The sequence below is a fragment of the Bombyx mori genome, chromosome 13, assembly GCF_030269925.1.
Source record: "Bombyx mori chromosome 13, ASM3026992v2".
NCBI lineage: Eukaryota > Metazoa > Arthropoda > Insecta > Lepidoptera > Bombycidae > Bombyx > Bombyx mori.
This window is the reverse complement of record NC_085119.1, coordinates 2,486,136-2,509,834: the sequence shown is the minus strand read 5'-3', so window position 1 is coordinate 2,509,834 and position 23,699 is coordinate 2,486,136. Positions and strand designations below refer to the sequence as shown.

The window sequence follows — 23,699 nt, the reverse complement described above, 5'->3', positions numbered from 1 at the left end:
ATATGAAAAAAAAAAGAAATAATGCAGGTAATTGTAGTGGGTCACTCTAGCGCGCTGCCGTGGAGTGAATAGAGCGACCGGTCGATGGTGTATCGCGTCCCGATCCGGCAGGCTGGTTCTGGTCCAGCGGAGTATTCCGGGACACCAGCGGCACCGTCTGGGCGGCCCGACGGGCTGCCGTACCGAGACGACCGACGTTTCAGAGCCTTCGATTCGCCTCGAAGGCTCCGTCGGCTGGGCGTCCTTGGGGTGAGCCGCGCCGTCTGGTTGTAGTGTTGACCGCGGTAGCCCCCCTACCTCATCCGGGTTCTGACCTCGGAGGGGATCGGACGTCGGGTGTAAGAGTGCAGGGGAGTCGTTTAGTGGGTGGGTCCTAAAATCCTTGGGCCCGCAGTCTGCTCACAACACCATGCAGACCGTTGAGTCTCACATACCCCGCGCGCCCCTTTTGCGCGGGGACTTCGTAGGAGGTTCGGCCATCTACCCGAAACAAAAAAAAAAAAAGGTAATTGTAGTGGGTAAGGAACATTGAATATTAATGTAAAATTATCTCTAGACTAGCCACTCACGAATGCTGTATCTGAATTTCGAATGTTATATTTTTTAGACATAAATACTTATTAATGATTAATTGATTTAAGACGGGAAACCGCGCGTTGAATCTTTTTAATTTTTTTATCATAATCTGAAATTCGTCTTATTTCAAACCGAAAATAAGATTTTAGTGTCATACACCTAACAACCAAACTAGCTATAGTGTAGTACCAAGCTTACGTGTAAATGGTTCTGACATACGTACAGATGGATAGAACCAAATTAGAAATAGTTAGGAGTCTAGTGAAGAAGAGCAGTGTGAAATTATTTGAACGAGCATATACTAGTATACATCTCAAGGCTAATTTTTGTTTGTGTGAGAGACTTTTTTAGTTTTATTGAAAAAATAAAAATTGAATTAAAATCTAAACGGGTCATATAAAAATCTGTTGCCAACTTATTATTATTAACTTATAAAACAAAAGAATGTTGACAAAGAGACAAGCAAAACAAATCTTTTTTGTCTTTGTATGGTTGTTGTCTAAATAGTTATATTTGTATGATAGAGTAACACGATTAAGAAGGTGAAGAATGTGTATAATTATCTTTAAAATACGAGAATACAAACAAATGCACCGCTAAATCGTTTTAAATTTTGGTCCGCTATCTATTGTCGATATGTCTGTTCCTATTTTTATTGAACCAGTCAAGCAATTATCACATCAAACTTATTTATTAACATTTAACTTTTGTTTACGCAATATTCTCCGAAATTAACTACTTATATTTGTAATAAAAATAATACAATATTTGTTGTGTATATGTGTATTGTTGTGTTTAGATTTGTATGCTTTTAATTAACATTATGAATAAGTATTCAATCTGTTCGACATCCCTATCAATTGTAAATATTATTCTCACACTTAGAGCAAGGCTCTAAGCAAACTGTGATTTTGCATTGTATCATTGTTTCGTGTTCCTGTGCGCATATATGTGTCTTTATATATGTATGTATGTAGAAGAGGGATCGCAGCGCATAAAATAAAAGTTATACTATTCCAAAATCTTCTATTATAATAGTAATTAATAATTAACACTAATTTTATTACGTCTTACTCATTTTTCAACCGTCTTCGCCATCTTCCAATTCTCTGTCATTCTCTTCTCTCTTTCTTTCCGTTTTCTCTCACTAACATCTTAACGCTCCGTTCCACACTCTATTCATACGTTCCGTTCTTACCAATCCTACATGTATATATGTATGTATCTTTTCTATTCTTATCTTTTCTTTTCTAATATATTTGATATTTCGCAAATCGTAGATATAAGTCTACAGTGGGCTTGGTGCCCTAGAAATCTATTTTGGTTATACATATTTATGCTCACAATTCATGAAACTATCAATGATTTTGTAACATTTTCTCTCGTTTGTTTTAAAATCTTTATTTTCATTTAACATTACAAAAATCGCAAAACATGAAACAGAATAACAAATATATTTGTAATGTCAGTTTGTTTTTGAAAAATAAGATATACAGAAGTAAACATAGAGAAATAGGCCGAAAACATACTATGTTACATTATAACGCCTTTTATGAGTTTTTCTTTTATAATTTTCCTGTGGACAATCTCTTTTTAAGGACCAGCAGTAATCTGTCATCATGTGACGATCCCACGGACCTTTCTCCTATCACTTTTAGATCCTGGTGGAACCGTTCTTCCTGTTCTTCACTATGGTTTACTAAATTATCCGGAAATTTATCCAGATGATTGCGGATATAGTATAACTTGATACTCATATTTGCTCCTAGAGTCTGAAAGCTTATCAGCATAATTTGGCGCTTTTTATTATAATTTGGTAGTCGGAAATTTCCGACTATCAAAACAAAAAAATTCCAAGCTTCACTTTCCGGAACAGTCATAGCTTTGATAAAATCGGTATCTTTCATTAATTGCCGTATTTGAGGACTATCAAATATTCCACCTATCAACTTTTCCATACTAAGCTTTGGAAAATTTATACAATTTTAAATGTAAATAAAACAATCTCTTTTCTTGTCCAACGTTTTGACAAACTGCTTTATCATTCTTATCTTGATATGTAATGGTGGAAGTATGATTTTGTCTCTGCTTACCTACCAAAAGCTCTTCATATTACATTGGCTTTACCGACCGTTAAAAAATTTCTTACAGGCCAATCATCTTGTTTCCAATGAAGTTACTTAGCTCTATTGTCCCACATACAAATGAAACAAGGGTATTTCATGTAACTACTTCGTTGACCAAGTAGATATATAGTAAATAAAAAATAAATTTAAAAAAATATTATTATCGATTTATTGATGAAAATATAAGTATATAACTGATATGCAGTAATCATAACAACAAAAACGTCAATACTTTTATTAATAAACTAGCCGTACGCACCCGCTTCGCTGGGCATTTAAAATTAACATTATTATTTATTGTCAATATTATTAGGGAGTCCAACACTTATATAAATATTAGCCTATTCATTAGATACATGTATTTTCTACATGGATACCAAGTTTCAAGTTAATCGGATGTATGGTTCGGTAGTTATAACGGAACATCCGTAAAAACCACTGTAGATTTATATATAGGTATTAGTATAGATTCGTAATCTGGATACTTGAAAACATAAAAATTTGCTACATAATAATTCCTACAACTGTCACACCTGTTATTCAGGTTCGATTTCGCGTTTTTCATTCTTATTATATTACTAGCGGCCCGCTCCGGCTCCGCTCGGGTCTTTAACAAAAATTTCAACGAGATTTGACATTGTTTTATTTTTTTTACATAAAAGAACACTTATTGCGGCATAACTATAATAGTTAGACATATGCTATCGCGACATTTTTTGAAAATAATAATGTGTTCTACAAATTCGTAGTACATTATTTTATTCTATAATCAATAGTTTTCGCAGGGCACACGATGTAAAGAATATTTTAGGTAATTTTTTTACACCTTGGGTTACATTATTGGAGTTTTAATAAGGATCCTTAATTATTTTACTGGTGGTAGGACCTCTTGTGAGTCCGCGCGGGTAGGTACCACCACCCTGCCTATTTCTGGCGTGAAGCAGTAATGCGTTTCGGTTTGAAGGGTAGGGCAGTCGTTGTAACTATACTTGAGACCTTAGAACTTATATCTCAAGGTGGGTGGTGTATTTACGTTGTAAATGTCTATGGGCTCCAGTAACCACTTAACACCAGGTGGGCTGTGGCTCGTCCAACCATATAAGCAATAAAAACTTTTTTTTTTCAAAAAATATTATAGCCTATGTCACTCGGGATTAGTGTAACTTCCAAAGAGTGAAAGAATTTTGCTATTCGGTTCAGTAATTTCGGTGCCTATTCAATACAAACAAATAAACAAATCTTTCCTCTTTATAATATTAGTATAGATTTCTGACGCTTCCAATCCTTACTGTTTTCGTGGTCACGAACGTCTAAGGCGTTATTCGTCGATATTTCAATATTATCCCAAATAACGTGCCAAATATTGTTACAAGATTAAACAGTACTTTTAATATAATTTGTTGTTTGACTTGACGATAAAATTACAAAACTATTAAATCTTTGACAAAACAAAACTCAGAAATAGCATATAAATAAGAGTGAGAGAGAAGAGATATACTACTTTAAGATTATTTTCTTTTAATTGTAGATATAAACAGAAAGTTTCCTTTTTCCTTAAGCAGCTTGCATAATCGAGGCTATAAATAGAATGACGCACAGAAATTATTGGAACGGCTTGCGTAATGCAAGTCATGCGTGCGTCGAAGCCTTTGGGTAACAATGCATCATGTTCACGAATGTTCTTAGCGGCCGATATAATAAGATCTTTTTCTTTATTGCTTAGATGGGTGAACGAGCTCACGGCCCGCCTGGTGTTAAGTGGTTATTGGAGTCCATAGACATCTATAACGTTAATGCGGCCACCCACCTTGAGATAGAAGTTCTAAGGTCTCAAATATAATTACAACGGCTGCCCCACCCTTCAAACCGAAACGCATTACTGCTTCACGGCAGAAATAGGCAGGGTGGTAATACCTGCTCGTGCGGACTACGGTCCTACCACCAGTAATTAAGCAAATTATAACTTATGCGGGTTTGATTTTTATTACACGATGTTATTCCTTGACCGTGGAAGCCAATCGTTTGGAAGTCATATTTATTTGACATTCAACGCATCATATCGCTCTGATATGTCCATAGACTAGAGTTATCAACTAATAGATAAGTCGTAAGCTCGCACAATCATTAACTACATTTAAAAAAAAGATAAACTAAAAAAAAAAATTTCAAAGATATTTTAGTTATATCTATGACTTGTGAATAATTGTTTACAGATTATTCATTCTACTATATCCACTCTACATTTTAAATTGAAACACAATCTTTATACATGTCCTTCACAGTATTAATATATTTGTAATGGGACAACTCTGCCAATCCCGTTCCAAGCCCGGCTGAGAAAAGAGGAGGGTTGAATTGGAGCTTTTCCTTAAAACCATTCCACCGTAAAACAGTCAACACCGAATGTCAGGCGGCGGTTAATTAGCCAAATAAGGCCAAATAAGGCTTTAGCGGCCTTGAAGAACTGAATCTCTTCTAAAAGCACTGCCGTAGAAGAACGCGGGGAATCACCATGCGTATTTTCCCAAGAAAGCCCCATGAGGCCACGACTCTCAGCATTGAAAATTATCGACGCCAGGAGGGAATAGGACAATATTAATATTGTCAATTTTGAGCAATTTTTTAATGATGCAGTTTTGTGGTTACTGACCATGGTACGACGGAGTCCGAGTTCGATATTCGGTTAGAATTGATGTTTTTTAATCCAAGGTTGCTTAGTGTACGTAAAATCTGTCGGATCGTCGCAACCCCGTAATGGGTTTTGCTGATGGCAGGACCTCTTGTGAGTCCGCGCGGGTAGGTACCACCACCCTGCGTATCTGCCGTGAAGCAGTAATGCGTTTCGGTTTGAAGGATGGGGCGGCCGTTACTGGATGTCTATGGGCTCCAGTAACCACTTAACACCAAGTGGGCTGTGAGCTCGTCCACCTAACTAAGCAATAAAAAATAAAAATAAAAAAAGGGACGCGACGACCCCGGACCTTGGGGAACCCCCTCTGCCCGAGTTTGTAATTCCCTGCCTATCGAGGCAGGGGTAATGAGCTTGCTGGTATGGTTCTAAATGTGCTAGCTGGATGATGATGAAGAGAGGGTGGACTTCTTATTCTTTCTTCAGTCTTTTCTCTTTAGCTTGTTGTTCAGTTTTCTTTTACAGGTCGCGTAGGTCGTTAATGAGCTCCAGCTTCTGGACTACACTGTAGCCGTCACAATAAGACAAGAAAAGTCATGGTGGCCTACAGAATAAAACATACGGTGAACTCGTGTCGGGCTAAGCAACTATGCTCATGTTCAAATCCTACACACAGGTACTCATTTTTCTAATAAAATACGTTTTTTAGCTTATGATTAGGAATTATTTCCACTAGGACTTACATCCTGTAATAGAAGATAATGTACAAAATGATTAAAAAAAAGCTGTGCCATTGAGATATAGACCTCAAGTCTCGGCATCGGTAACCACTTAAGACCAGGTGGGCCCTAAGCTCGTTGACCGGTCTAAATAATAAAAATAATACACGAATGGGCATAATTTGATACTTTTTAAATTGGATCTATCTACAGCTACATAAAATGTTCCACATTCATTCCTCTACGCATCTAGAATTGTATTTATTACGATGTCAATCCTACATGGTGACGCTGGCGCTGTAGGTATGGTGTACTATTACTGAGCGAGTTTATTAGTTGTAATATGGTACATAAACATAATTATAAAAGATAGAAATGACATTTCGAATGAATATCATTGAGTTATTTTCATTGAGTTAATGGTGGTAGGACCTCTTGTGAGTCCGCGCGGGTAGGTACCACCGCCCTGCCTATTTCTGCCGTGAAGCAGTAATGCGTTTCGGTCTGAAGGGTAGGGCAGCCGTTGTAACTGTACTGAGATCTTAGAACTTATATCTCAAGGTGGGTGGCGCATTTACGTTGTAGGTATCTATGGGCTCCAGTAACCACTTAACACCAGGTGGGCTGTGAGCTCGTCCACCCATCTAAGCATAATTTTTTATTTTTTTAAAATGCGAATAAGGAAATGTTCATAGCAAATATTTCAGTGTTTACAAATATAAAACGTAATAAATAAAACATTGTGCTGAGTTATCGCATTCACGACCCCCACGCTTCGACCCCGGCGATTGTAGCGTCAACAAATCGGCCCGATCGTCCAAAGTCCTCACACGGAAAACATAGCACATATGCCCATACTTATACACGATTCGCAATCGAGTTTTTCACAACTTGATTTACCGACGAGCCGTGGCCTACGCGGGGAGAATTTCAACGAAAACGCGTTAAAAAAACGCTGCTCTACCACACTTCGGAGTGGTACAAAGTGGGTCGTGCAACACCGGCGTACTTCGGACGGCTTCGTGGGCGCTCGGCCGCTCTACCTCGCGCATACTCCGTCGAGACACCGATCTGAACGTCCGCGCTCGCGCCTCAGTAACGCTCTTTATTTCAACTGACGTCACGGGATGCCGCGTTGCATAGACTGTTTACATCGACTCTATCAAAACTAAATTCGCGATTTTCGAAACACGATTCAATTTAATTATTGAGTGACTTTTTGGACTGTCTCGATATAATGAATTGGGAGAACAGTTTCGTCGAGGAGACCGATGCGGTGAGTTGTTTTTTATTTAAATCTAAAACTGTACACTTTTAATGTTATGTTAATGCGAATCTAAATTATGAAACCGCGCCTGTTGCGCGCTCACATAGATCGTAAATCGTGTGTACCGGCCGCGTGCGCATGTGTGAGTTAACTTTCTAGTTTTCGCTCGCAGTTCGACGTGTATTTACATAAAACGTGAACAGTTTTTCATAATATATACCGCATGGAAGCGCTTTAAGCGCGTTTTAGCGTGTAAATATTCATCGTTGACGACCAAAGCTGTGACGAGATTGCGAATCGCTTTATTAAGCCTTCGAATGTTTGAGAGTTGTGTGAACGCGGTGGCTATGAAATTGCATCGTTGGGCGGAAAGATATTCAGCGTTGTACGGCATTTCAAACATCACGACATGTCCGTGGAAAACTTATTGGAAAATTTAATGGCTAGCTTAACTTTAGTAAAAAAATAACTTCTACACACTTCTATTGGTGTTAGCTAATATATTTATCATGGAGATGTTTATTTTAATACTCGGTTAAGAGACAAAGAGCAATTAACATTAATGTCTATGTAAAGCTAAGTAATTTTTACAAGGACAGGCCTTTCTAAAAGCTGCATAAAGCGCTATTAAGTGTCAACGTGTAATCAAATAATTTTAAATTAAGCGCGTCTGTCACAATGAAATTCGATTAAAACATGTTTTCTAAAATCTTATTTGCATGTTATCAAGTCAGAGATTTTGTTTTCGATTTAATTTATTTAAATGAATTTAATTTAATATTTTTATTTCTTATTTGAATCACGAAAAACAGGTTCAAGACTAATATGGTTCTTGAACATGTTTTTATTACATATTAATATATTAATACTCAATCTAGTTAATTGGAAAAAACGATTGTTTAAAGTTAGTTCGTAGGTACTTGAATTGATACTTACAATCTATTTCCAATCTTTTTTAGCTCTGATATATAATAAATAGTTAAGGTACAAATTTCAGACCTAAAATTTTATCGATAGCATTTTTTTCTGTTTTAACTCATACGAGTAGATGAATTCACCGTTGACCTGATGTTAAATGGTTATAAGCTATCGGAGCTAAGAAGGTACGCAATCTCAATGTCAGAAATCTTTCAATTAATAAGTTATTTTTGATAATTTATTATTAGTACGTCATTCTTTAATTTTATGCACATTGTATTTACGAATATTACTTTACGATTTATTATCTGTCGAATTGCGTAAGACTTTTATTATTGTTTCGATAGATAAAAAAAATATTGGTATACCTAGGTTTTTTGGTGAGAAAGAAAAAAAAATTGAATTGCTTCTCTCGTTTTTTTTTAAAGCACAATGTCAATGACTTATCATCACGACTGGTCTAAGGTCATTCATTGTAGATTGTTTTATCTAATGCTACTCGGTTCTTTAGACATTTTGACATGCCCTGCATATCACAAATTCCTCTTGGTGATGCTAAAAAAGTCCGAAGTGCAGGCAGCAAAATGTCGAGGAATGCTTTTCTTATTACCTTTCCAAGAAATTTGTTAATATCATTTGTATTCATGAATTGGACTGGTGGTAGGGTATTATTAGTATTTCTGCACGGGTAAGTTTTAACACCCCGCCTCTTTCTGCCGTGGTGCAGTAATGCGATTCGGTTTGAAGGGTGGGGCAGCCGTTGTAATTATACTGAGACTTTAGAACTCATATCTCAAGGTGGGTGGCAGTATTTACGTTGTAGATGTCTGTGGGCTCCGGTAACCACTTAACGCCAGATGGGCCATGAGTTCGTCCACCTGTCTATGCAATAAAAAAAAGAAGAATTGTTGTAAGCTTTAATTATGGCTGGTTCAACAGGTAATCGGTAGCCGTAGGACATAGACGGGAAAACTATCTTGATACTGAGGTTAAAGTCTCAGTCACAGTTGTAAAAATCCATAAAAAGCTGTGAATAATTTAAAAAGTACAAATAAATATCGGCTATCCATTGTACTAACAAGAGGAGAGCCAAAGTAGCTCAATTAGTTTCGGTGAACTTTTGGTACCTTAAGCTTTTAGTTACGAACTAAAATTGGTCTTATTTGAAATCGGCATTTCCGACCTTCAAAATGTTTATTTTCAATAATAAAATTCTTATACATATCCTCCTCCTCCTTCAGTCGATCGCTCATTGCTGAGCATCGTGAAGCGCCCGCCTGTGACCTTTTTTGTAATTTGTAGCCACTTTTGTCGGTCAGTGGCACAGTGAAGTGCTTGGCTCAGTCTCATTTCCAGCCACTCGGACACTTGGTCACTCCATCTTTTTCGGCTCCGACCTCTGGATCGTCTTCTATCCACTTTAACCGTCACTACGAGTCTTTCCAGGTTGTCAGAGGGTTTTCTTGCTATATGACCAAAATATTGGAGCACTGTGTATAGGTATTTATACATATAAAAGAATCTCATATTGTGCTTTTGTAGGCAGAATTATTTCGAATAAATTTAAATACTAACACAACGGTAACGAAGTCTCGTTCACACGTTTCGTAAGCTCATTTTAATTTTTATCGTAACTTTCAAACGAAATGAGATAAAAGGAAAAAGCTCAAGCAAAAAGTACGATTACAAAAAAAGCTCATCAAAAAGTTTATCTCTGTGTTAAATTTATAATAAAAAGTAGATTAGAGAAACAAAAAGCTGATGTAACTAACACAGAGTTATCTATTTTGAAACGATTTTGTTCGAGCAAACAACTTAGATAAGGTATCTTAGAGCGAAAGAGCTGGGAATAGAGAGAACGTGTGGGATCGACTGGGATGCACTGAGCAATGGCTAATCACATTGTTTGAATGTATTGTAGTTTTAATTAATAATGTTTACGTATTTCGAATAAAAACCATTTGATCTGATTAATTAAACCGCATTTTGTGGAGTAATTTCTAATGGTTGAAAAGTTTTTTGTTGTTTTCTAGTTAACAAACTTATGCTAGATAAAAATAATTGAAAGCTTTTGATGAAAATAGAATAATTATCGAGAAGCTTTAACTTTTAAAAGCTCGAGTAGATAGATCTTTTTTTCGATTCAAACAAACAAAATGCGATTCGCGAAAATTCGTCACGCGTCGCCTACCTTAAAACAGTATCGCGAAATTTCACGATTGCCCACTCTCAAAATTCTCTCGAAAAACCTTTGTTCTCTGTTGTCTCCAAATTCTCATTTGGAGACAACAGGTGAGTCATAGGTTTATATAATTGGTATTTAGGCGATGTCTCCATTTGACTGCGCTTCCGAAATAATATTATGGCTTTAAGTCGACTGCACTTCGACTCTTCTTTTAAAGTATCGTCACGACCATGGTTGGACCATTTACTAAGCCTTTAACATTCATTTAGCAAAATGAAACCTAAGGTTACCACTAAATCATTTGAAAAACCATAAACTATTTGAAGTTTCGCTAAAAAAAAATTCGCACACAAGCGCATTACAAAATTTTCCATTCAACAATGATTACTGGATAATTTACAATTAATTACGTACGTAAAATTAACCTACATAGCGATCGTTCACGCACCACCAGAGCGTTTCTTTATTATCAACCGAGTTGCTTTCACGGAGAAAAAACGCCGCTGTTCCGACGCGCCGTGTGGAAATGCCCTAATTGAATGATTAATGTCGTAGCTTAAAACGCTGATTTTATTCAATGAGACACACTAAGCTTTCTTTCTTTTTTAAATATTTTTGCATAAATGGGCGAAAGGTTCCAGGCTTCATCTGAAGTTTAGTGGTCACAGCTTTATTCACCTATATACATGGATCGAAATCTTAATCGATGTATAAATAAATAAATAAATAGTAGCTTTTCCTTTCCTCTAATCGGAACAAAAGCTGGTGGTAGGACCTCTTGTGAGTCCGTACGGGTATGTACCACCACCCTGCCTATTTCTACCGTAAAGCAGTAATGCGTTTCGGTTTGAAGGGTGGGGCAGCCGTTGTAACTATACTGAGACCTTAGAACTTATAGCTCAAGGTGGATGGCGCATTTACGTTGTAGATGTCAATGGGCTCCAGTAACCACATAACACCAGGTGGGCTGTGAGCTCGTCCACCCATCAAAGCAATATAAAAAAAAACAAGGGTCCTAAATTCCATCCTTTGGGCCCGCGGTCCACTCCCAGCATATGCGGACCGTTCAGTCTCACATACCTCGTAAGAGGACATCGTAGGTAATTCGACCCGGGCCCGAAAAAAAAACTACCAGTCCTAGTGTTTAGAGTTATAATTTAAATTACTACTACAGAGCAAGGATTTGGTATCTTGACCTTTAAATTTCTTAGGAACAGCCAAAACTAGTTTATTTGACTTTATAAATCACTTGTGACTTTTGGCGTTTGATACAACGAAATGATCGCGATATTAGTTTGTGTACACATTTCGAGAGGCCGTATTTAAATTTACGTTATTGTTTGCTTTAAATGCGAAGGCTCGCGGTTTATACGTGCAGTTTTTTTTACATCATAAAACCTGTTAATCTGTATAAGGGTGCGCGACCAGCCCAGCCACTTTAGTTTATTTTATTACTGTTTTTCTTTTATGATTTCCATTAACAACGCACATATTAAGGAAATTAAATTATGACCTACAGACCTGTGGCCCTGTAGCTATCTATATGAGAAGCAATATTCAACTGATGTAGTCGCGCATTCATTATCCTGTCCTTCTTCCAGTCATCTGTGGTTGGCGAAACATGCTTTCTCCTTCCATACTCCTCTATCATATACCATTTCTTCGCTCACTCCCCTCTTACCCATATCGTTTTTCACGCAATCCATCCATTTCTTCTTAGATCTACCTCTTCCTCTATAACCTTCCACATTCATAGTTAACATTCTCTTACCAACCTCATTTTCATTTCGTCTCATCATATGTCCATACCATCCCAAACGCGCACTTCTCAGCTTCTCTGTCACAGGTGCCACTTTCAGACTTCCTATAACATATTCATTCCGTATTCTATCCATTCTCGTTACTCTACACATTCATCGCAATATTTATATCTCTGCTGCATGCATGATATAGTCGCCCATTAATTGGTAGTAAGCAATAAGAGACAAAAATAATATGATACACAAAAAGCTCTTTATAAACAAAATGAGTATCATGTAACAAGCTCCGAGCTTTAAGGAGGTAATTTCAACTAGGAAATGATCCCTTTGAAGGTCGATCGTGAGTGCGATGTCGAATAAAACTTTTTTTGTATGTATCTGATTTTGAACTTTAAATCAAGGTGAATAAGCATGTAATTGAACAAATTATATTTTGTTTTGATAAACATTGACTGGTGTTTGTGCGGTCAATACGAATGTTAAGTAGTTTTTCTTTTATGATGTAAATGAGGACACCGGTATAAGATCCCTCAAGTAATGAGCGGTTAAAGTCTAAGGACTCATCTCGGGGAGCCTACGATTGGTTTGCGATCGAAACAAATAGAACAGCAACAGTGGCCCGTACTCACATAATTACATCAGTAAGTACGGAATTTAGTACAATAGTGACTCTTTCGTTTAATTAGAGGGGGGAGAGGTCGACCGAAGAAGACATGGATGGAGTGTGGGAATGACAATATGAGAGAGAGAGAGGAGTGAGTGTTGAGATGACGGTTGATAGAAGAGAATGGAATAGAAAAAAATCGCTGTGACGACCCCACCTAGTGGTTGGTATAAGATAGAAGAACCTACCTAGAAAGAACCTACAAAGAAGAAGTGACTATTTCATTTATGAACACGTGTTAAGCATTTTTCATTTAGAAAGCCGTTGGATTACGAGCACCGACTTATCAAGTCACGCATTGACATGTCAGACATCTGATAACATAGTGCTATGTACCCAGTTTCGTACCTAGAACAAATCACACAATTTTAGGATTCCCTGAACTAACCTTAACTAACTAACCTTTATTTATTATTTATACGAATAAAAATATCGCTTTTGGGAGTATCTTCTTTAAATATAATTCTCTATTAGTTTTTTACTGTTACGTTATGTGGTGAATGGGCTTACGACTTTTTCATTGTTGAGTGGCTACCGAAACGTATTTACAGCTTTTGTGGCTTTTGGCATTGCTGAAGTCCATGGGCGACGGTAGCCAACCACCGTCTACCCGGGCAATAAAAAAAGGCTTTAGTGGATTCGACTTTTGCATGGCAGTAATACTGATTGTCAAATAAATAAATAAATTATGTTTTACATTGAATTCACTACTACACATAGCCAAATAACTCTTGAAACGTTTTTATACCTTCAATTCCTGGAAAAGCATTAACATTTTTTTCCCAGACGTTGCTTATATGATACATAACATAAATACAGCGTCGAAGTAAGCAAAAGTAATCGTAAGATACCTAGAGAATTGTTAGAGCCCAGAAACATTATCTGACAATTCCTCAACATAATTACCGTGGATAGCTCATTCATAAAATTCCGCATAAGTGTGTCATATGAGAGTTGAATAAGCCAACAATTAAGTAACCTACTAACGTACGAGAAATTGCAACAAATGCGTTGGTTTTCATGTATTGGAAAATTACAATACATTCCAAAGAGTCGAAGTATTTAATTTCCAGATTATCTACACTCTTAGTTATTGGATATATAGCTATGGGATTTTCACAATATTGTCTATCTGTCTTCTGGGTGCGTCTGGAAATAGAAATTATTTTGGATCAGAAAAATATTTTTAAGCTATTGCATAGATTTTATCGCGGGCCTTGGGCGCGGCTTGAGAGCGGAATCCAGAAATTTCGTAACGAAAAAAACCTGACACCCCCACTACGCAATAACTAAAACCAAACAAAAACTAAAACCGCGCAAGGTTCAGAGGCAGCCCGAGGAAAGTGCGCGTCTAGTCCGTCGCAGTCGCGCGGGCGATCGTCTGTCGGCGCACATTACAAGGAGCAATACCTGGCAACAAATGCGTGATGCTATTCGCTGCACGAGACTCCCCTAAAGCCTTGTTCGGACTAGGCGAGTATTTTAGTCGAGTACCGAGTAATTTAGAAAAAAAAAAGAATGTAGACACGATCGATCATTGAAATTAAACATGCCATAAATTAAACAGTAAATATAGATGTCCTTAAAAAAATTGCAGTGGTACGATCCTCCGAACATGAATAATTGAGGAATATAAAATAAAATGTTAAAAAATGAAAATGAATACATACACTGAGGGCAATATCTTGCGTCACGTTTGACCGGAAAATGCTTTGAGATGCGTCATGGTACATATATTTCGGTCATGAAAAGACTGTTTGATGAACTTTGTACCTGTTTTAACATGTCGGACATTAATAATTCATCGAATTTTGTTATATTAAGTTAAAGGTGATTCATATTTTAGGCATTGTATCATTATGCTTACAAATTTTTTTTGTTAATATGAAGATAAAAGCGTGAGAACTAGTATGGGGCGTCTTGTGAGTCCGCACGGGTAGGTACCACCACTCTGCCTATTTCTGCCGTGAAGCAGTAATACGTTTCGATTTGAAAGCCGTTGTAATGTAAAACCTGAGACTTACAACTCACGTTTCGAGGTGGGTGGTGGCATTTACTTTGTTGATGTCTATGAGCACTGGTTACCATCTAACACCAGGTGAGCCCGGAGTACGTCAACGGCGGATCCAGGGGGGGGTCATGGGGTCATGACCCCCCCCCCTGAGCTGGTTCCAGGACTTAGGTGAACCACTAATTGAACCTAATGATTTTATTTATATATTTTGTCACTATACAGATTTTATGTAACTACATACCTTCAATATTTAATTAATTTAATATAATATAATAACTATGTATGATGGCAAGCGTTTGGGAACGAGCGCATCGAAAATTTGACTATGTGACCCCCTCCTGGCGCCAAAGCTGGATCCGCCCTTGTAGTACGTACATTTTAGCATTAAACAAATAAAAGCATTGGCATTGCTGAAGTCCATGTGCGACGGTCACTACTAACTATCAGGTGAGGCATATGTTCGTATGCCGTATGCTACGAGGGCAATAAAAAAACAAAAAAAAAAAAAAAAAAATATGAACACACCAAGATCCAAGCGACATTACATTATGCACAATTAAACGTTGTTAAAAAACAATAGAATTATAAATTTCGAACTCGCATAGCTTACTAATGGTTTTTATGCACGAGAGCATTGTTTCCAATATTTATGATGCATTTGAATAATAAACATGTTGAGAATTTAATTCAATGGTAACCAATTCTTTTAACAGTAAATTAATAACGAACTAATGATTTTGTTGTAGCTTAGAATGAGTATTTTTTTTTTTTCACATGTGGTCCTACCACCATTAATTACGCAAATTATAATTTTTGCGGGTTTCATTTTTAATTACACGATGTTATTCCTTCACCGTGGAAGTCAATCGTGAACATTTGTTGAGTACGTATTTCATTACAAAAATTGGTACCTGCCTGATATTCGAACACCGGTGCATCGCTCAACACGAATGCATCGGACGTCTTATCCGTTAGGCCACGACGACTTGCAAAAGCTAGTGCTTGCAAGTGCTAAAGTAAATGTTTAATGAACTAGCTTCCGGTGATGCTGCTGAACATTTTTGCTCTCGGCAAAATCGATCTATTCGTGGTTAAATGTACGGTAATTCCTAAATATGAATCTGTCTGTTTGTTCTTTTTTTTTCTACCAAGCTGATAGCCCTTGAGAGGCTATGTCAGCATAGCACGGGGCTCAAATCGGAGTGTTGCTAACACCGGCCCTAGCAAGAGCAGTGCTTCGCAGAACCTACCACCGGATCGGAAACGCGACCCACTGAGAAAAAACGAATGATTTTCTGTGTTAAACTTTACAAAAATCATCTAATAAGCACTCATAATATTCATCCAGTTTAAATTAGTTTTGCGATATAATCTTGCGTTTATTGAAACTAGCTTCGTAATTTTGGTAATTCAATTTCGTGTTTTTTGTTGTCATCATATTATTTCTGGCGTTTCGAACATTTTCCAGTTTTCGCAGTCACGGACGATTGACTGTGCCTAAGATTTACGAATACTAAAGTAAACGCAAAGTAAAAATCCATAATCATTTCCAACTAAAAGTTTTCCGCAATGCGACCACTCTACAAAACACCTTTTTTGTGTATTATAGGTATATCTGCAGGTAAACTATCTGTTTATTTCATAAGAATTTCTTCGAAGAAGACAAGTCCAAGCATAGCATGGTCTTGTTTGAGTTTCGATTTTCACTTTTGTCTATTCAGGTCGAGGACGAACCGACAAAGCGTGTTACGTGAATTGACTACTGTAATACGCTGATGCGCGAATGTTGGGATGCGTCATTTAGGTGCCGAACAATTGAAGACACGAGATCTGGCGTTTTGGAAAATTGAATTGTACCTTCTTTTTTTTAATACGTTTTTATTAGCTTCAGACGTATTATGTATGTTTGTAACGGAATCTGAACATGATTTTGACCCCCTTCCAAACGTAGGATTAACTTGAAATTTGGTATACTTATGGATATATACTGATGAAAATTCAATATTAAAAAAATAATAATTGAAAAAATTGAAATTTTACTAAAAAATTAAAAATAAATAATAGTTTAAAAAAACTAACAAAATACGCTTTTACAGAAAATCCAACTAAAAACTAGAATTTTTTAAATAAATAATAGTTTAAAATAACTAACAAAATAAGCTTTTACAGAAAATCCAACTTAAAAATAGAAAATAAATTGTAATAAATTTGAATTAAAAATAGGTAGTGTAAGAAAAAATGATTTTATTGTAAAAGAAGCGTGGGGTGCATAGTATGAGTAGTTATAAATATTTTATGAACAGATATGAGTAGAAGGGGTATTTTGATAATATCCTGAAAAGCACTCCACGCTTTATTAAAATAAAATCATTTTTTCTTACACTATTTTTAATTCAAATTTATTAAAATTTATTTTCTAGTTTTACGTTGGATTTTCTATAAAAGCGTATTTTGTTAGTTTCTTTAAACTATTATTTATTTCATTAATATTCTCTGTGCGCGTACGAATAGCTTATAGTATAAATTAAGTTTAAGTGCAGTAGCATTAGCAGGAATACTTTCTTGGAACGCATAGTTAACGCATGCTTTTGTAATCTTTTAAGATTATCTACAAAAATAATAATTATAATCAATCAAGTTTTAGACAGTCACCAATTTAATTCTAGCCTAAAATATTAGAAACCTAGAAAAAAAAAACACTTCATAAAACAATACGAATTGTTCAAGGAAATAATTCGTGTAATTTTTAACGGCTCGAATTAGACACGCAGGACCACAACTTAAAATGACCCCACAAAAAATGTATTCGTTTGTTTTGCTACGGTTCACGGCTAATTATCTGTCCTTCAAGCCTTTTGTGATGTGGTTTTGGGTATTATAGTCATTACATCGTGACGAATTTCAGAACATGTACGATTTATTAATAGTTCATTGCAATGAACATTGGTGGCTTACTGTGAGATGACTTTTTCAAGCATACTCGTTGCTTCGTTATAAAAAAATCCATAGGTTCTTGCCCGTGAAGTCAGAAAAATCCTTTATCAATCTGGAGGCCATTGATCCACCTTAGAAAAGTTGAAGGTTTGTTGAGGGAGGTTGAAGGAAATGATCGCGTTTCTTAATAAGTAGACAAATAATTCATTCCAGCTTGAGAAAAGAAAACTCTAGAGTCTAGATGAAACAATAGTACTAGTTAACATAAAATGATTAAAATCTGTTGTCCAATACGCGGTATATTTTATAGGAAGCTATAGAAATATTTTGTTCGCTTAATTGTTTTTTACATTTTAATTTGACAGGGTGACAATTTGACATCTAGGGCAGTAGTATCGGTGGAGTTTTATTAGAATAAAATACTATAATATGTCTAATCTGTCTATTTATATGATCATGATTGTAATATAATCTAACCTAATTTCTTATACATACGTTCATATTTGTATATTTAAATAGCGTGTTTTTTTTCTTCATAATAATTCATTCTTCATTATTTTATAAGTATCTTAATAACATTGCTTAATATTAAATAATCACATCACAAAACTAATAAGTTGTCGTCAAGACAAACAAACAAAATATTTTACATGTAACAATAAAGTCGCAAGGTAATTAAAAGAACACAGGTAGTTGTTCTATTGCCATTTCTTCTTCGCAGTTAATTTTTAATTGAGACACAGCTAATGCCAAACGGACACAGTACGCGCTTACATAGAAACTATTTAATTATTTTAGAACGTTGAAATATATTTTTTATGTTTTGGTTGCATCTTGTTTTGCGTGGAGTCGCGTCCGCGTCATGCCTATTCTGAATCACGGACTTGCGAAAGTTTGAGCGAACGAAAGAGGAAAACGAAAGGAGCCCGCTACGAGTCCTCGTTTAGGATTACACGGTTAGGTAATTGTGAGTCATAAGGTTTATATTTCAATACGGTTTAGCGATGTTTACATATTGCGAAACTAATACGGAATATTACATTCAAACTTTTTTGTTTTGTTTTATGACAGCTAATGACCAAATTTCACGGCAACAAGAAAATTCATTGTGGTTTAAAGGGCTTCGTAACCACTTAGCACTGTATAGGCCGTACGCTCGTTTACAGATGGGTAACGGAACAAATATATTAAGTAAACAAGTATATAATATAAAAACATTTCCAACAAACATTCCCTTCGTGCACAAAATATAATATAATAGTCATGTTTAGACCTAATATCTATATGTATATTTCTTTCTAACCAATTCAATCTGAGTTAAAGCATCTACACCTTGGTACTAATTGATCTCGTGTAGCAAAGTTATTTATTCACAATAACGCGACCAATGTGAGCGCTGTTTTACATAAATTATGTTATTATTTAGCACTATAGATTTTTATTAAATTGCCACTTCTTATAAGCTATCTAAATAAATAAAATAGATTTTGTGACGCATTTAAATATATGTACATATATTTTATTTATCACAAATCAACGAAGCGCAGGATAAATATATTCGTTTCTCAAGTGCTAACTGAAAGCGTTGTTTGTATAAATCTATTTACAGTTTACGTTTTATTTCATGTTCTATGTCAACAAAAAAGGTTAGCCATGATTTTTCCTGCGTCATATGTAAAATTATACGTACGAGACAAGGGCAAATATACTTGGCCAAACAATATTAAATTTCTCGATTAAAGATCGAGTGAAAATTAAAAACCAATTCAAATTTACTGTAACTAGTGGTCCCTCCGTAGTCGACACTTTGTACCCTATTATGATTCTATTGTCAAAGACTATTACTTTTATAATCACAGATTTCGCTAAGACTATACTTTAGACAAATATTAATAAAGGCAAACAATATTTAACCTTTTTTTTAAGAGATTTTATGACCTGGTAACTGAGACCTTTAAGTCATGTCTTATTTTAATTTATATTATTCATATTTTTATGAAAAAATATATTATGGAGTGAAATGAAATGAAGATGATTAATTTGAGACACTAATCAACTGGGATGAAATTTAATGAAATGAATTGAGTTGATATGGGATGAAATATAATCTCAGTAAAATGGTGGTCGTTTACTAAGATTTTTTCAGTGGACTTTTTGGAGGATCCCGAAAAGTTACGTCCAGCGGCTTTGTTTCGTTTTCCCATATTTGTGCACTTTCATAGATATTAAAAAGTTAATAAACCATCATTATTACACATTTAAACCCGAAGAAACACTAAATAGATAAAATAAAACAAATCACACAACTTCACTCCTCGCGTTCCCGCCAAAAAGTTCCCAATATTTAACCTATTTTCAATTTGACCACAGATTATAAGCAATAAGAAAAGTTTGACAATAAAAAAATAGAATGCATGCGTGTGTGTGTCAAATACACGGTAGTGTGTGTAATGTTTATTTTATTGATTTCATGTATTTTTTATGCATTATTTAAAAAAAATATTAACATTCTGCATTCCTTCTCTATATTCTCTATAAGTGTAGAAAATTTCATACTCCTCCGGCGCAATTTTCTTAAAAAGGGGTACAATATTTTTGCTTTTAAAATATTAATAAATACCTAGATTCTACTACAGTAGAATGTAATCAAATTATTTTGAATATTTATTATCATTTGTTTTAATAATTTTAGTGAGCTCGATTTGTTACAATATGTTATTTATTTCAAAACGAATTATTAATGATGAAGACGTTTTATTTCGAATAGACAGTTGTTGTCATTAACAGTTATTTTTTTAAAATTTACGAGATTTCGAATGATTTACAGTTTTTCGTGTTGCATGGAACAAACGCGAGATTTGAATATTGACGTTCGAATTTTTTTTCGCGTAAAATTTAATACTGCAACGGAATAAAAGCTATTCAATCTTTACCACGAGTATTTCCTACTGAGTTAATTTACACGCCAAATAATTTTTCATAACTAGATTTAAGGAAAACAATATGCTGTTCCATCGAATCATCTGTATAGTTAAATATTTAGGAATTTTACTGTTGGTACCACCCTGCCTGTTTCTGCCGTGAAGCATGCGTTTCGGTTTGAAGGGCGGGGCAGCCGTTATAACTATACTTGAGACCTTAGAACTTATATCTCAAGGCGGGTGGCGAATTTACGTTGTAGATGTCTATGGGCTCCAGTAACCACTTAACACCAGGTGGGCTGTGAGCTAGTCCACACATCTAAGCTATAAAAAAAACTACAAGCTCGTACCGTGCGGTGTATTGATGCCGTGGTATATGTAAATGGCATATGTATGCTAATGTCTATTTAAACATGGGAATTTTACAAGTTCTTAACTTAAACACATGTATGAAAGCATTTGCGTCACATATTTGGAGTCTGTTTTTAGCGTATTCGTGAATTGCCAACTTCATTTCCACGATAAGGTTTTTGTAGTTTTATTTATTATTAAAATTAAAGTGAACTTAATTTGTGCACTTTAGAGAGGGGTCATCAGCAATAAGCACAGCTGTGTTAAAATCAACATCAGTTCATGTCATCTTAACTGAATTAGATTTTTTTATTTGTTGTTACTTAGATGGGTGGACGAGCTCACAGCCCACCTGGTGTTAATTGGTTACTAGAGCCCATAGACATCTACAACGTAAACGTCCCACTCACCTTGAGATATAAGTTCTAAGGTCTCCAGTATAGTTACAACAGCTGCCCCACCGTTCAAATCGAAACGCATTACTGCTTTACGGCAGAAATAGGCAGGGTGGTGTTACCTACTCGTGCGGACTCAGAGGTCTTACCACCAGTAAAAGTGCACAGTCTTCTTACTTCAATCTCACGTACTCACTTATTTTCTTTAATTCTCCCAATTGTTTGATTGGAGGGTTCTGGTAGCGACTTTTAACTGTACTTTTGTGTTTTACTTACATATTAAACGTGTTATCTTGTTGATGTAACGTAAAGTTTTCAGTAGTTTTCTGTTAATGTGAGGACTGAATAATAAGAAAACATGATTTGTAATTCTTCAAATTACTGGTGTTAGGACCTCTTGTGAGTCCGCACGGGTAGGTACCACCACCCCGCCTATTTCTGCCGTGAAGCAGTAATGCGTTTCGGTTTGAAGGGTGGGGTAGCCGTTGTAACTATATTGAGACCTTAGAACTTATATCTCAAGGTGGGTGGCGCATTCACGTCGTAGATGTCTATGGGCTCCAGTAACCACTTAACACCAGGTGGGCTGTGAGCTCGTCCACTCATCTAAGCAATAAAAAAAGCCCCATTGTTTCATGCTAAGCACCGGTTCTCTTATTGTGCATTGCAAATACAATAATATGCATACATTAATATCTTTGATAATAGTTACACAAGACTAAACTGGCCAAGCGTTGTTATAACGCAAATAGCATTGGTGAAAGGGAATCCACGTCTCAGCCTTCGGCCCTGTAACTGTATTATAATTATTACCAACATGTTGATATTACCGATTTTGTGTTTAACTTAAGTCTTTCCTATACGTTAAATTTTTCTGTAGTAATTTTCCACAGCAAGCAGCAATGGGGTAGACAGCTATAGTTACTCTTTTTTTTCCTACCTAAGCTGATAGCTTTGAGAGGCTATTTCAGCGTAACCTTAACTAGTAGGTGAGCTCACGGGGCTCAAACCGGAGTGATGCTAAAACTGACTGTAGCAAGAGCAGTGCTTCGTAGAATCTACCACTGGATCGGAAACGCGACCCACTGAGAAGATCTGGTGAGAAACTCAGTGGGCTGTGTCCATGGGTTAATTCGCTCGTCGAGCCCTTCGTCGCAGGCGACAGGTTCGGCGAGGACGGTGACCGGTGCTAGTGGTACCTAAAAGCACCGTTAATGGATCGGGTAGTTACTCAATATTCACAGTGTGCTTGTTGATTGTTCAAGATAATTTTGTATACAAGATAAATTTGTATTTAAAAATAATTATCTTTTAAGTCGGAGTCATCGTAACTAAAAGGATAATATGTCCGTCCGGTGGATTCGGTATCAAGCGATGCGACAGCACCGGGATTCAAATCACGCAAACTTGCCTATTTCTACGGCGAATTATACCTTCAAGTTTGTTGTATAATACAATGTGGACTTTGACCTCATTCTGTAAGGGGAATGGCACACCATGATGTCTACGGGCTGCACTAATCAATTATCCGAGACCATAACTCATGAGTTTACCTATCTAAAGAAATTATCAAGAAAAATATACATTTGATCCCTTTCTTTAGACATTAATACGTTTTATCATGTTTTTATGAGATAATAATGTAAAAAAGAAATGATAACACGTATAAAAAACATTCTCATATCACAGGTATGATTTTATGTTTGTTAAGAGAACATAAAGTTTTAGTTTTGGGTAATTGATTTCATTATCAAATTTCTTTATAAGATCGAGTCAAGTCGGCTTTTTTGATATATATCGAAAGAATTTTATAAAGTTATCCACAACAAAGATTGTTATAATAACGATAAGATTAGTTTCGCGTTCTGGAAGATTTTAAAATGTCTCCAATCATTGATTTTTCTGTTAATTAAATAAACTTAATAAAGTCTATGTTTATAAATATTATGTCTACTACTGCCGCGAGCTAGTAATGCGTAACGATTCTTTTTCCTGCCTGTGCTGATAGACTTGAGAGGATATTTCGGCTTCTCCTTGACATGTAGGTGAGCTCATGAGGCTCAAGCCGGGAGTGTTGCTAACACTGGCCTTAGGAAGAGCAGTGCTTCGCGGAATCTACCACCGGATCGGAAACGCGATCCACTGAGAAGATCCGGCGAGAAACTCAGTGGGCTGTATCTATGGATTAATTCACTCGTCGAGCCCTTCGTCAAGCGACGGGTTCGACGTGGATGGTGACC

At 36.0% G+C, this 23,699-nt stretch overlaps 1 protein-coding gene and 1 long non-coding RNA gene across 2 annotated transcripts in view; one reads left to right on the top strand and one right to left on the bottom strand.

Annotated features, from left to right (window-relative positions):
* The first annotated feature begins 6,865 nt into the window (after nucleotides 1-6,865).
* Nucleotides 6,866-23,699, top strand: part of LOC101746525 (DNA-binding protein D-ETS-4) — a 50,955-nt gene continuing 34,121 nt past the window's right edge. The window contains exon 1 of the mRNA XM_004927922.5: nucleotides 6,866-7,326. Coding sequence (XP_004927979.1) covers nucleotides 7,288-7,326 — 39 coding nt within the window. The 5' untranslated portion in view covers nucleotides 6,866-7,287. The remainder of the gene's footprint in view (nucleotides 7,327-23,699) is intronic.
* LOC110385510 (uncharacterized) lies at nucleotides 13,893-18,172 on the bottom strand. Its single transcript, XR_002430757.3, has 3 exons — nucleotides 17,814-18,172; nucleotides 14,515-14,617; nucleotides 13,893-13,993 (listed from the first exon to the last, which is right to left on the bottom strand). It is a non-coding gene; the product is annotated as an uncharacterized LOC110385510 (long non-coding RNA).